The sequence below is a fragment of the Nelusetta ayraudi genome, unplaced genomic scaffold, assembly GCF_046127955.1.
Source record: "Nelusetta ayraudi isolate G7.1 ecotype Tasmania unplaced genomic scaffold, CSIRO-AGI_Nayr_v1 ptg000042l, whole genome shotgun sequence".
Classification (NCBI taxonomy): domain Eukaryota; kingdom Metazoa; phylum Chordata; class Actinopteri; order Tetraodontiformes; family Monacanthidae; genus Nelusetta; species Nelusetta ayraudi.
Genome location: NW_027466092.1, coordinates 1,346,435 through 1,361,609, shown reverse-complemented (window position 1 = coordinate 1,361,609; position 15,175 = coordinate 1,346,435). Strand labels below are relative to the sequence as shown.

The window sequence follows — 15,175 nt, the reverse complement described above, 5'->3', positions numbered from 1 at the left end:
GGGAACACACACACGCTCGGCCAGAAAGGTCAAGAGGTGGAGAGAAAGAGAGCGGAGGGACGGAGGGGAAGGAGACGAGTGGCGATACCGTTCATACCTTTCATTTCCTCCTCATCGTTGGTGGCGTTGCTCTCCGTCGACCCCTGTTGAGTGCAAAAAAGGACACCAGAGTTATACCTCCAGAGAGAGGCGGGAGGGGAGCAGAGGGAAGGGGGCCGCTCGGACTGTGGGATCTCACCTTGACTCCATCGGGAGGATTGTGCACCACCGTGCTCTGAGACTCCTGGGAGGAAAACAGAGAATTTAGTCCAGATCCAGGAGCGTCCTGCCACAATGGCGCCCCTCAACAGCCTCTGATGGGACCCCAGTGTTTAGTATTTGCAGCGCGGAATCACTAGGATCCTTATTCCTGACTAGTTTAGTTCTGTCTTAACAACAACAGCCTCAAAGTTGTTCTGAGATACTCATTGGAACTGCCAAAAATATGACAAATTCATTCCAACTGGCTGATTGGTGTAGACAGATACAAATACTGTCTACACAGATCACAGCTGTTAAGAAGCTTGGGGTCCTTCAGCGCAGGTTGAGAGGCTCCAGGTCCCCTCAGCAGGTGGCGCTGCTGATGCAGTCACGTTTCCATTAAGAAATGCACACTTGTTTAAATAGAAAACACATCACAACATGCTAATTCTGGATGAGAGCTGGGAGGTTAGAAGACGCTGGTGGAGTCAGTGATGAGCAGGATGAAATGAGGAGAGATGCAAAGCAGTGGCGGAAACTTTTAATGAAAGGTGAAGGAAAAGAGCAGGAGATGAGACGGAAGCCATGGGAGGATAAATTCTAATGAGCTATAAGTCGATGGACTGAGGCAGACGGATGCAGACACTCGACAACCCTCAACATGCTGCTGAGGAATCTAATGAGGTGACATTCACATTAACTAGGAGCTTTTTTTGGAAACAGACTCTGGTTCCTGCTTTGCTTGAGGGACACGTGCTAAACATGTAGACGGGAGGATTAAAGGTCCCATATAATCAACTGCTGCTGCCGTCCTTGGCCAGGTCACCCTCGCGAAAGAGGTCTCGACCTCAATGGGCTTTTTTTAAATCTGGTTAATAAAGGTGAATTAATTAACTGGAAAACACCCTTCAGCATCATTCTCTCTGCGAACCCGCCCGAAAAATGAGAAAAAGTCATTAAAAAGCAGAAATCAATTTTACTTTGTCTGCTTTGTCCAATCTGCAGACAAAGAAGGTGATCATGTCTGGTAATCATCCCTCTGTCATGTCACATAGGGCCCCCACACCTCTTGAGTTTTCAGCCTTTACACCAGGGGCTGATGGAGTCGATATTATTTTGAAGCCTGTCAGCATTAACAGACTTCAGTGTCAGTAATAAGACACGGTTTCACAAATCAGTCCTCTGTGATGTCACAAAGGGCGCTGGTACCTCTCCCAGGTTAGTGACCGCACCCTCAGGCAGGTGTTGGCTCAGAACACGTGGAAGATCCAACAAAGCATTGGCTTTAGCGGGAGGCTGCAAACACAGGGGTAAATATGGGAACTTTAATGGCCTGAACGCTGCGACACTGCGCCCCCTGGAGGCTGGTTGGAGGACAACAAGCAGTGACCATGACGACGGGGAGGATGCGGCTACGATGGGGGTGGGGTAGGGTGGGGTAAGGGGGGGAGGTGTTACGTGCAGGGGGAACCACAACAACAGCGGCGGCCTACTGTACCATCTGGGCGTTGGTGGCCATGTTGCTGTCTTTCAGGGCATTGATGGCACTCACTATACTGTTCTTACTGTTGTTGGTGGAGGGCTGGGGTCACACACACACACACACACACACACGCGCACACACATTAGAATTACACGCCTTCAGGGGGATGGTGGGGTGGGGGCTAATGGTGGACGAGGTTTGTGTGCAGCCGAGAGGCTAACGGGCTAAATGAGCGGCTGAGTGCCACAGAATGGCCCTCCGATGATCCTTTTTACTGCCTCACTAACTCTCCATGCCTCCGCCACTTAGCTGCGCTGAGAGAGACTGAGACCAAGAGAGGCAGAGACAGACCCCCCAGGGCCGAGGGAGAGGTAAGGTGGGGGTGAGGGTGGGGAAGGACGTCTAATGGCAGCAGAGAGGAGAGGAGTGACGGGAAGCCGCTGAGCAAGAGGCGGTGGAAAGTGACCAGTCATCCTCATGTATGCAGGGATTTTGAACAGCACGTTCTATTCTGTGACTTATTCAATTGAAAAAACAAAACAAAACATAAAGCAAACCAATTGGTGGTGATATACAACTGCGGCCAAGAGTTGTGCCGTTTACGACGTTTCCCATGGCCTCGGACGGGACAAGACAGTTCTGGGTTGGCAGCTGTAACTGTAACACCACAGGGGGGGGCACTGCACTGCTGAACCATAGGGGGCGCTGGACATTGGAAAGTTGCTCTATTTGCTGCAAATGCAGCCAATGCAGCGTCAGTCAGTCAGTCATGTGGGACAATAAGAAGTCAGAGAAAGAACTGAAACACTGACACTAGCTGCGTTTCCATGACCCCTAGAATTGTGCAAAACCTAAATATCGCAATAAAAACTGGTGATGGAAACACCTAAACTATGAAAAACCTCTCAAATATGGCTAAAAGGTATTCATGCTCTGATGAGGTGGTTTTTCAGACGTATCCATATAGAGGTATATCGCAAAAGTGTCATGGAAACACTTTTGTTGCACTGACACGACGGGGTCACGTGACCAGTTCACTTCAAGTGAAAATGGTCCGTCGTGTTTGGATGGAGGAGGAGACGGAATATTTTTTTACAAGCAATCAAAGAAAACAAAAATATATAACAACCACTTTTGACAGGAAACAAACGTAAACAAACTAATGCAAACATAATTCTCGTAATTCGCGCTGGACGAGATTTTACGGCTTATGCGCTTCACACCATTCAATGGAAACACTTGCAAATCGCAATTGTACTTTGTCGAAATTTTTGAAATATTGTTTTTTTTTTTTTTGCCAAAAACTGTAATGGAAACGCAGCTAGTGAAATGAAGTTTCTGAATAAAACACTGAGAAGAAATGGTCATATGACACCTGGCTGGATGTTTTATCAGGACTGGGCTGGAAAGTCCTGCAGAAAAGGTTTCAACTAGAACAAATTGGTTCTGTGAGACATTTAACGGCTTCATGACACAATTTTTTTTTTTTACACACGCTGTTTCCTGTATACATGTAAACAGACAAAGCAGGGTACTTGGTTGTTTGGCGGCCCAAAGTCACAAACAAAGGTGCAATAAAATACTCGCGGACACGGCACGTGTGCACGAGAGAAGAGCACGACAAGTTCATTTCAGGTTAAGGGAGTGAATTGCATAAATCGGAATTAAAATTAGACGCAAAAAAATGTACGTTTCATAATAGGGATAAAAAAAAAAAACAGTTCTTGAAATAGCCGCCGGCTGGGGAGGAGGAAGGCCTGGGAGAGACGTAGGAGTGCAGAACAGAACAGAACAGAAAGTGCTGAGAAGAGAGAGAGAGAGAGAGGGCGCCGGGGTGAGGCGGCACACTTACCTTGGCAGAATCCGACTTCTTGTTCAGTAAACTTTTGCACGCTGTGAAGAAGAGGAAAGAAAGGAGGATGGAGGAAGGCAGAAAGAGAAAGAAAGAAACAAGTTTTTACAACTTTCAAGCCCCTCCGTCTAAAATGTCCAGAAAAAAACAATCCCAAAGCCTTTATGGAAAGACAACGGACAAAAAGACAACATGCATGTTAATGGATTCCTAGGGTGTCCCTCCCCTCCCCCAGCGACCCCCCACCCAACACACACGCACACACAAGCCATTCGGCATCATAATCCATTCATCGCCATCAGGGGGGGGTGAGAGAGAAACCTGAGAGCAAAGTAAACTTCCTCCATCCATTTCCTGTCTGGGAGACCCCAGCAGGTCGGAGTGGGAGTGCTGGTCCGCCGGCCGTGACGGCCCATAATGCAACTCATCCATCGATCCCCCTGAAAGGGCTCCAGTCACTTTGACTCTCGGAGACACTCAGAGTGTCGCCTCGCGGCTCTCTGCTACTGACACTCTCACACTCACACACACGGCTTCTCAAAAAACACGTCGTCGTTGGTTTTTTGTGTTTCTTACCTTTGACAAAATAAAATGAAAGAAAGAGGAGGGAGGAGAGGGAGAGAGGGGAGGGTGGGAAGACAGGGCTTAGTATTTCAACAACAGGACATTGGGAAATCGGGAGGGGATTTTTTTGTTCTTTCTTTTTTCTTCAAAAAAGTTGAATGCAGCAAACCAGTGACACACATGCTGCTTGATGTGGTCCAAACGCAGCTCCTGCCTCCACCCGGCCATGCAGCATCCAGAGAGGCAAGCAAACACACCACGACAAGGACATTCTCATTCCCAAACCAGGTGGGAAAAACAAAAAAATCAATCAAAAAATGTTATAAATGCTCTTCTTCAGCAGCCAGCAGACTCAGCTGCTCTCCAACACCTCCTTCCGTGAGGAACCCATGAGGAGCCGGAGAGGACGGATGGGTGGAGAACATCTGAACCCAACGCATCTTCTGGCAGCTTTGTGCAGGACGCAACCACCACCGCCGCCACCGGGCACCAGCATGCAGAGGGTAGCAGGCAAACACCTCAATATCAATGATCTTCAAGTTTTAGCTTTAACCGGACTCTCTTTTTCTTTCTCTTTTGTATTAATGCGAATGGAAGGCATCGTGTGCAAACCCGTCAAGCCTCAGCCAATCAGCCTGGAGAGAGAAGCAAGCTGAAGAGAAAACAAAACACCAAAGTGCCCGGAGTGCCGACAGTGATGAGTGGTATCATCATCATCATCATCATCATCATCATCATCAGGTGGAGGAGGACACAGGATCTAAAGGCAGATCACCTAAAACTGGAATTTCACCACATTCAGACGGACACGAGACAGTGCTGGAGTTTCACGGAAGGGAAGGAATCCTTCAAAAGTGATGTCCAAGTGTCCAAGTGACCGGAAATGTAGTCTTTCTCACAACAGTGACGTTAACGTTTGTGTATTTCGCCAAAACAACCTTCTCTACTGCCCTTTTACATTAGCGTTGACCACTACTGTCGCGCTAGCAACAGTTTGCATGACATTAGCTCCTGTCCGGGCAGCTGAAGTTTGTATCCAAACGTTGTTTTGGAGTTGAAGTCGTCTGCCAAACTCTTCCGGACACGTGGACAACACCAAAGGCTTCTAGTGTCGCTCTTCCTCCCTCCCAAGTGGAACTCCTGAACCTCAGCCTCCAGCCACGCGTGTTGGGTGCAATTGACATTTTGGGTGAATTATTCCTTTGCAACCAGGCAACACAGTCCGGTACTCAGGAACAGCGCCGCACCTTAGCCCTGAACACGCACACACATACACACACACGCACGCACACACACGCACACACACTGTAGCGCCGACGGGATCCTCCGGAAAATGCTGGAGGCGGAAAATCCCGTCGACCCTACAGCGTTTCTGCTCAAGCACATTATCCAAGGAGCCACCATCGGAATCGCCGACCTGGACCTCCTGAAGCCCTGAAGCCCGGCGGGACGAGAGGCCGGCCTGGTTCTAGTACTTTTTCAAAACACAACAGTGGTGCGGCGCCACTTGGATAAAGTACTAAAACAGACGTGGGGAGGCGGAGTCAGACGTGGGAGGTCCCCAAGCTCCTGGGACTCATCGGGAAGGAGCTGCACAATGATGATGATGGTTCCACCAGAGGCAGCTCCTCCCGTCCGTCTGGGTCCCGGACCTCCCCGTCCAGCTCCTCGCTGTCCGCCGGGCTCCCTCCCCTAATTCCCAGCCCCTCCCCCTCCCACCAGACCGAGGTCGGACGATGGCAGCACGCCAACCCAGCTCTTGCCGGCCCCCTGCAGTGTCAGTTCCCGCCCTGAGGATACAGGCCCCTCCTCATCCCTGAGCCGGAGCGCCGGTCAGGATGGGACAAAACTAACATGGGCGATGAGATGGCGGCTGTGAGGTGAGGTACTGATGTGAAAATATAGGAATAAATTCTAAAGGTTCGGGCACTGGGGAGTGACGGTTGGATTGAGTGGAGCTGATGTTTGGAAGACCTGACCCGGTGACTTCCACCGTAGCAGATTGGCAGATGGAAATAGGCGGTAAAATGGAATTCCTTGTTATTTTGGAATTTGACTGACTTTCTGCTCCTGTGAGAAGGAGGACTGTTTATCCGTGGGAAACATTCCCATGGGTTTGCTACTGCAAGGGACGCCTGAGAAGAAGTCCCCCATAGCTTACTAAACTAAACTCTTCACCTAGTGATGAAACACCGAGCTCTGCTCAGCGTCTCTCTGGAGTTTGGCAAATTCTGTCAATTTGATTCTGACTGGAAAATCATCCTGGAAAAGCCAGGAAAGAAAACACACTAAAATGCACTAATATTAAGAAAATTAAGCAAAATTAGCTTGGACGATAAAAGAAAATCTGAAGTTGAATGAATTCTAACAGGAAAAATGGAATTTACAAAAAAAAAGGGACTTGTGGGGCCCTGGACGGTCATCTGCACCACAGCGGAAGAAGAAAAAAAACCCAAAACACCTTTAAAAATGAAATAAAACTAGTGTGTGTGTGTGTGTGGATGCGGTTGAAGATGCTGCTGTGGGCTTCATGCAGTAGTTGGAGGGGTGATGGATGGGCACCCCCCACCCCCCGCTCTGTGAGGTGTCTGAGAGGATGGGCGTGTCTCTGGGACGTACCTTCCTGAGCCAGTGAGGCGGTGGAGGAGGCGGCAGCAGCAGAGTTGGTATGCTGCCGGCCCACTATTGGACACAAAACGCTTACAGTTTGGACGGGGCTGTGCAAATGAGGCCAGTCGGTCCAATCGCAGGGCCCAGAGAGCAGCAGGGCTCGGCGGCGGCCATGGCGGCGGCTGCTTCTAATAGGTGCAGAACCCTGCAGCTCCCTGGGCCCAGCGTGGAGATCAGCAGCCGTCCAATCACCACTCACTCACAATCAATCCATGTCATACACAAAACAGTCTTAAAACACACCTGTAACACCTGTTATGAAGAACACCATCATACCTGTTACCCACTGCCCCTCCCATCAGAAAAAATTTAAAACAATTTTTTTTTTCAGCGGTCCACCTTCTTTTTTTTTTTTTTTTTTTCAAAAGCAAAACCTCCATTGGCAGCAGAAAACAAACAGAAATATAGACAAACAAAGACAGAGATAAACACAAACACACACACACTCGGGTACAAACACAAAAGAAGAGACACATTAGCATGGACACGGACGTGACTGACGCCCACACACACAATCTGGAACATGACGACAACAACAACACAATTCAGACTTCAGTGTGGCTCACGCGGCACTTTCAGTTGCAGCATCAGGTTTTAAAAATGACTTGTGCATCTTTGTCAGCGAATCAACTACTGCACACGCACGCACACACGCACGCACGCAGTCATGTACTCGCGCACACAAACACTCACACACGCACAGTTATTTTTAAGGACGAGTGGGTGAGTGGTGTGTTTGCTGCTGCTGGTAGAGGGTTAACAGAGCGATTCTCTCTCTCTCTCACTCTCGATCCACTCTATCCGGGCCTCCCTCGGCCAGTGGGAGGCTGAGGGCGAAGAGCAAACCCACCTGAGAAGTTTCTGGACACCAGCATGGTGGTGAGGATGGCTCCCTGGGGAAGGAGGGCAAGGAGAGAGCGGTGAGCAAGGCACCACGAGCAGCAGCACTAAAGGTTCCTCCCTCCTCGTCAAAAAAAGAGGCGGAAACAAATGATTCTTTGGTCTTGATGTTTCCGGAAGAGGAGGGTTTGACTGCCAACCTCAACGACGCCTGGTGTGGCCACATACTGAGTTTTACACGTTCTCCATTTTTCCGATTAACAGAAAAATAGAAAGAAAGAAAAAGCTAAATTTATTTTTGGCCGTTTACCAATTAGGTGTAACAACCATACCAGTTTAGTTTTGCCAGGAGATGGCGCTAAAGGCAACAGGGAACATAGTATATTGCAGCTGTGGTAAAAATGTAGAGGAAGTAGGCTGACAGACGTGTGATGCCTTGAAAACGCACTTGAAAGATTGCAAACAAAATCTATTTGCCTCAGACAATTTGGAGAATTTCCCCACAAATTGTCTTGTTTCCATGTGTAATTGATGCACTAGTCAGCACACTAGAGCACGGTAACCAGGACTTAGTCCTAGATACAGACAAAGCAGAGTGGAATTCAGCACCTTGAGTTTTCGGCGAGCGTTGAACTTGCGGAGACACTCGACAGTTTCCTGCCTGTGCATCATGGACGCCACGGTGGAGCGGTGCTGCAGGACAAAAAAAAACCCAACAACAACGCAACAATATGACACAATGTGACTGCACGGGATTTTCAGTCACTTGCTCGTCATGTTTTGGTGGAAACACTTACGCAGACCCAGGGGTGCTTGAGGGCCTGTTCAGCCGTGATCCTCTTGGCCGGGTTGATGGTCAACATCTGGTTGATCAGGTTCTTGGCCTCTGGTGTCACCGTGTCCCACTCGGGTGACGGGAACTGAGATGGGGAGAGAGAGATGAAGAAAACCGGTCGGTGACGGAAGAGAAACCAGGCAGAAGCAGTTTGATGGTCCGGCCGGCTGAAACCATCTGTACACCCAGTTTACAGCTCAACTGTCCACTTGGCAATCACATTAAGTTCAAGTTGGATATTTTTTCTCTTAGGACAAAAGAAAAATATTCAGCTGTTCACTATTTTCTCATCAGGAGTGAAACCCCACCCCACTCATTCTGAGGAGATGGACACTTTGCTTTATAATACAAGGGAGGAAAAAGGAAAACCCCCATGGTTCTCCGTCTCTCTCTTACACACACACACACACACACACACACACACACACACACACACACACACACACACACACACACACACACACACACACACACACACACACACACACACACACACACACACACCTCTGCAATGCGTCAGGGAGGTCCAACAGGATCGATAGCTTTGGAGCGGCTATCAAATGGAAACTATTAAACTTTCAGAAACTGCTTAGCAATCGCCCTGCACTGCACCTCGGTACAAAGACACTATACCACACACACACACAGGCACTTACATCATATGCTCCAGCTTTGATCTGCTGATAGAGTTTGTGCTGATCTTCATCCCAGAATGGAGGGTAACCCACCAACAGGATGTAGAGAATCACACCTGAAACACACAAATGGCTCGATTTCTTCCCTTTTTGTTGCAATTATTACAAAACAGATCACAAAAAGTTTTCCCCTTGAAGGTGCCACATTGATTCCGCCCAGGTTTAAGTCTTTATTTCTCCACATGGACTCCAGGGGAATAGCGTTGCACTGATAAATAATGATCTAATAATCAATTATACACATATAAAAAGTGCATGACGTCTCAGAGGGCGGAGCCAACAGGTGGCCTGAGAACGGTATCAGTGCTTTTTGTGACATCACAAAGGGCTTTTGTCATGTCTGGAGGAGCAGGGACGTTGATGACTGGTGGAGAAAACATTGCTAAACGGAATTCATCAAGAAATGGGGCCTTTGACAGAATTTCATAGTAAACCTATAAATTTGCCACCGACAGGCTACACAGCAGCGTCGGCTCCATCAGGTGGTGGTGCAGCGGCTGAAGACTCACCACAGGCCCAGATGTCCACCGGCTTGCCGTAGGGGTCCTTCCTCAGCACCTCGGGGGACAGATAGCCGGGGGTGCCGGCGAAGCCTGACAGACGACGACAACAAAAGACAGAAAACATCGATCACATGAGGCCATGGGGCAATTTTTTGAAAAGACAGCGACGTGGGAGGTTGAGGACGACTGCAAACGGCTCCAAAAAGGCCGCAGCCAGCCAGATTATGACGTCGTGACAGAGTCACATGCCCCCACATAACCCCGTTAATCATCTGGCCCCTGCCGGGGAGAGAGAGAGGCAGCCGCTCGCTCGGCCCTCAGCCAAGACAACAGTGGCCCCGGCGTGAACTGGTGAGCGTCTGAGAGCTTCTGCTGCAACAACATGCAGGCAAACACACAAACACTGCGGTGAGTCCGACATCGCCCGTTCCTTCCCTCCACCCGGCGTCGGGAGTTCAGTGCAGCTCGCCAGTCAGTGCACTCATTAGACACATTAAAAAAAACAGACAAAATGCCACTCTTGGCACCGTTCATGCATTCATTCGTCTGTTATTATGCAACGTCACTGCACCTGCATTTTTAAAACGTATCGACAGCAGGTGCCAATAAAATAATAAATAAAAACATATATCATTTATATTATATGTATCAATAAATATATGCTATATGTGTGTATCAATTCTATACATATATATATTTATGTATGTATATACACACAGACACATATGTATATACAATTTGTGACCTGTGCCTTAATTATAATAAGCGTCTTCCCCTCATAAAAAAGTAACATCTTCTCGCCTTTTCAACCTTTAAACTATTTTTAGCGGTGCATTGTGGGATACATTTAGTCCGACTATGTCGTGAATACCAATGTTGACTCTTGATTCGGACACCGCAACAGAATAGGAATTTTAAATGAGACGTTATTCTTAATCTTACAAAAAAATAAATCAAATTCATTTCATTTACTAAACTTAGTACATTTTCTCTTATGACATGAGCCTACACAGTCAATTGCACATTAGAAACGAAGGGGTCACTGTCCTGAGAACATATTAACCAATCAGAAACTTCAGAATCTGTCACCACTGGTTTGCTGGTTCATTCAGTGGTTTGGACTTGATGAGTCCAGGAGGCCGAGCTTTGTGTCTGAGTTTCAGAGTGAGATGTGAATTGACCAATCACAGCTTGATGTTAGGTAGGGGGGACAATTTCTTTTTTTACTTTGATGCACATGAATGTATTTGAGTCAGTGTGTGTGTGATTTTTTAATGCGGTGTGATTTCATAGCGCTGACCGTGGTGATGAAATGAGCCTTGGCGTCCGTGTCAGCAGTTTCGGTGAAGTTCATGTTGAGCAGGTTGCTTATTGTGGAGAATGTCATTAATGTTTTAGCCAGTTGTTAACGTGCTTGTCATCATTAATTGGATGACTTGCCATTCAGCGGACACTACTGTTTTTTTCCCCTCTCCGTGATGACGTCATTTGCTGGAGGTGATGGCTGAGGTGAAGGCCCAGCTGTAGTGCTCATGATTCACCACTGGGGCACTACACGGCGAGCAGGGGGACGTTTCTGTGCATCTGCGTGAGAATCGCAGCTTGTGCGTTTCTTACCGAACCAAGCCTGCTGGTCTCCCTGCACCTCGATGGCCAGGCCGAAGTCGGCCAGCTTGACGGCAGCGCCCTTCATCTTACTGGCCAGCAACAGGTTCTCCGGCTGCGGGAGGTTGGGACAGGAAGACGGAGAGACGGTGAGAGGGAGACATTGACAGACTCCACCCCCTCCAGCCCCAACAAATCCCCCCGTGTGATGCGGTGCGGCTGCTGCGGGGGCGGGGTAAAGGTGGGAGGGAGAGCGAGCGAACGAGCGAGCGAGAGCGGCAGAAAGACGGAGGATGTAGCGAGCAGGAGAGGTGGGGATGGGGAGGGCGAGCGGTGGAGAAGCTCCACGTCACCTTATATGGGTATGGGTTGGTCGCCATGGAAACCAGTCAGGAGTCATTTAGGCAGCGCTGCAGACTGCATGCTAAACGAAGAGAGTGCTTGGCGAGGAGAAGCTGTGCGTGTGTGTGTGTGTGTGGCCGTTGTTTGGAGCTGCAGTGAAAATCGGTGCTCGGAATTTAAAAAAAAGGCCAAGCCAACAAACCGCACAGTAGCGGCGGCGCTAACGGTGACAACATTGCAAACAGGATGTCCTGCGTCCGTCACCTGTTGTCACTTTGACCAAACGTACGATTGCACGACTACCACTAAACTACCGCTGTCCTACCAGGCGAGGCACCACATTTACCAGGTTGTGGTTCTATACGTTGGAAATAAGGTAAAATCTGTTCCAAATAATAAAAATGTACAAAGATTTTTTTTTTCTAATTAGTCCAGAAAATGCAATGCAGGGCCCAATGAGAACCTGTTATTCAATATAAACTCCATAATTCCTGTGTTTTTTTCACACCTTCCAAGCTAATTTTACCATCCGAGTGGCAGCTTACAAGCAACAACTTAAAATAGTGAGTTTTAAACCATTCAATTATAGATCAACGTTGTTGAAGAAAACAACATGAATTAATTACAATTATTTTTTCACGACTGGGCAGAAAACTGCCGGCCCCACCGCCGCCCCTCCGCCAATCAGCAAGCACAGGCCCCTCCCACCGCCCCTCGGCCGGTCGGGGGTGTGATGTCACACCGATTGTCCCGGCAGCTCCGAAGGTGGGTTGGTGGCGGTGGCGGCGGCGGCGCGGTTGGCGTCGCTGCGCCGCACGCGGGCCTCTCGTCTCCTTCTCTGCTCGCCACAGGTGACGGAGCAGCGGCCGCCACGTGACGGTGACATCACCGTCTACACCATCTACACCATCGCTACACACGACGAACACACAAGGCGCACGGAGGGATAGAGCGCCGGACATGGATGGAGAGGCTCGGGAGGGGGAGGGGCGGGTGGGGGATAAAAGCAGAAAATAGAGGGATGGAAGAGAGAGAGAGAGAGAGAGAGAGATATGGAGGAACCGAGAGCCATCTGTGTGTTGCCATGGCCACGAGCAGAGGTGTGTGCGTGTGCGTGTGTGTGTGTAGAGTTGTCAGGGCGACGGGCAGCCACTCACCTTGAGGTCTCTGTGCACAATATCATGCTGGTGGATATGATTGACGCTCTCCAAGATCTGACTAATGCAGTGGCTGTGGAGGGAGGAGCAAAGAGGGGTGGGGGTGGGGTGGGGTGGGGTGGGGAGAGGAGGACGTGTCACTCACTGCTCTTCATCACACATGTACACACAAAAGCACCACTCCAGCAGGGCAAAGAAAGGCGCCGAAGCTCACATTTCAAAAAATAAGAAATTCTGCTGAATGCTGGAAAATGTTGAGATTCAATGTAAGAATAAGAAGTTCATTTCTTTGTGATAACACATGTGGTGATATACAGTATATCCACAACATCATATATGGAGTTCAAGAGAATGAAAAGAGCTTCATCCAAAGATCATCATGGACTGACCTGTCATTAAAAACACCCTGAACTCTGTAGAGCTAAAGAAGCTAAAACAATAGGGAGTCAAAACCTGGACCAGTCTGCAGTCCAAAAAGTGTGTTTCCGACAGACCGCAATGAAAACATAAACCTCTGTGAAACAGTTGGCAGGACGCCTCTGACCTGAAATGTAGTTCGTAATAAATATTTCGATTGAATATTTTTAAGTCCTGGACTTTTAATCTTTCTTAAAAGATTCCCAGCGTGACGTCAAGCCGTTGTACGTGCTGCTGTGTCTCAGCTTGTTCTGATTGGCCAAACAGATCGTGTGAGTTACAGAGGCATGATGGGAAGTGATACTCCTGCACATGCTCTATGGGCCCATTCATGCGGAAGTCAAATTTTTTTTTTTTTTTTTAGCTGTATGCGCTGGGTGAGCAACTTCATGGAAATGAATTGGCGGCCATCTTGGATCCTGGGGGATTAGCGTTAGCTAGCATGGCAGGGCTATGTCATTTTCCCTTAAAAAAAAATAAATAGGCATCTGCATTTCAGCAAAACATAATTTCCCAGTGTTTCTGTTAGCAAAGGCGAGTTTGGTGTCGCTACACTCCTGCAGCAGTGTAACATCCTCCTCTTCCTCCTCCTCGTTTCTCTGCAGGCTGAGGGAGGAAACCTTTCACTTTCCACCCGTCATCATTTGTCAGCGCCCTAATTTACAGGCGCGGCCGTTTTAGACAAATCAATACTTGAAACTTGCATCGGCGAACTTAAAGATGGAGGGGGCGGGGCACGGGCCAGTTCAGCCGTCATTCATAAATCATGGTTACATCGCACCAGCCAGAATCTTCAGAATCTTGGGTGAGCAGCCGCAGCAGAGTGTCGGCCGCCGTCATCCTGCTGCTGCTGCTGCTGCAGGCTCGTGTTCAGCTGCAAAGGTTACCAGGTCAAAGGTCGGCGCCGAGAGACTGAGAGCCACTCTGAAGGTTCAGTCCACGTGCCTCGCTCTGCCTCTCCGTGTGTGTGTCTTCCCAAAGCCCCATCCTTTGCTGTGTGTGTGAACAGACAAAGAGCCCCCTAATCCAATTGTACGACAGACTTCATTAGCTGCGCCGCACGTAGCCACGGGGATGGGGTGTGTGTGTGTGTGTGTGTGTGTGTGTGTGTGTGTGTGTGTGTGTGGAAGGAGCAGCGACACGGAGAGACAGAGAGAAGAAGACGACCAGCTTAAATGTCACAGTTCCTCAGTGCAGTCGCACACGCAGGCAGGTCGTGGCAAACAGAGAGAGAAAAAAGGCTGCTTGTGGCCAGAGGTGTTGAACACAGCCCAAATATAAAAAAAAACAAAAAAAAACTCAACTCTTCACATTTGAGATTTTTTCTATTCATCAAAATACGAAACCGCGTCTGCTTTTTATCTGAACTGTGTCTCGGACTCACTCAAGACGGACGGGTGATATTTTCGCATTGTCTGAAATCATTGTCGCGTCCTTGTGTGTCCGTAATGCGCAGACAGACGCACAAAAGACAGAGACGTGTACACGGACGTAGTGATACGCGCTCCGCTCACTGACAGGAATACCAACCAGCCAATCGTGCACCCCCCCCCCCCCCCGTGCTCGTTCCACCAGCCAGACGATCCAAGTGTTATAAATGGGATTAAGGTTGTGAGTTCGTGGCAGCGGCTCGTACCTGGCGTCAGCCTCGCTGTAGTACTCCCGGGCCACGATGTCTTCAAAGAGCTCGCCTCCTGTCACCCTGGGGGAGGGGGGGGGGGGGGGAAGAGACGTTAGTCGATAGCAAAGACAAACACACTGCGGCTGTGGATGAAATGTCACTGGGTGTGTGTGTTCGTGTGCTGAGAAGAGAGAGACACTCACAGGTCAAAGACGAGGTAATGGAAGCCTTCCTCTGAAATGCTGTCATGGAGTCGCACTGCAAAGACATCACACACACACACACACACACACACACACACACACACACACACACACACACACACACACACACACACACACACACACACAC

General features: G+C 49.0%; 1 protein-coding gene across 20 annotated transcripts in view; it reads right to left on the bottom strand.

The window, feature by feature from the left end:
• LOC142893203 (calcium/calmodulin-dependent protein kinase type II subunit gamma-like) overlaps positions 1 to 15,175 on the bottom strand; it is a 36,259-nt gene that overhangs the window by 6,183 nt on the left and 14,901 nt on the right. For 4 of the 20 annotated variants that reach the window (XM_076033533.1, XM_076033541.1, XM_076033536.1 and 1 more), the window contains exons 4-17: positions 15,028 to 15,082; positions 14,840 to 14,905; positions 12,787 to 12,859; positions 11,300 to 11,402; positions 9,689 to 9,772; positions 9,141 to 9,235; positions 8,447 to 8,569; positions 8,259 to 8,342; positions 7,660 to 7,702; positions 6,759 to 6,821; positions 3,576 to 3,616; positions 1,739 to 1,822; positions 239 to 283; positions 89 to 143 (exon numbers count right to left, since the gene is read on the bottom strand). In XM_076033533.1, the coding sequence (XP_075889648.1) occupies positions 89 to 143; positions 239 to 283; positions 1,739 to 1,822; positions 3,576 to 3,616; positions 6,759 to 6,821; positions 7,660 to 7,702; positions 8,259 to 8,342; positions 8,447 to 8,569; positions 9,141 to 9,235; positions 9,689 to 9,772; positions 11,300 to 11,402; positions 12,787 to 12,859; positions 14,840 to 14,905; positions 15,028 to 15,082 (1,014 nt within the window). The remainder of the gene's footprint in view (positions 1 to 88; positions 144 to 238; positions 284 to 1,738; positions 1,823 to 3,575; positions 3,617 to 6,758; positions 6,822 to 7,659; positions 7,703 to 8,258; positions 8,343 to 8,446; positions 8,570 to 9,140; positions 9,236 to 9,688; positions 9,773 to 11,299; positions 11,403 to 12,786; positions 12,860 to 14,839; positions 14,906 to 15,027; positions 15,083 to 15,175) is intronic. The other 16 variants (XM_076033534.1, XM_076033542.1, XM_076033538.1 and 13 more) reach the window with 7 other exon arrangements.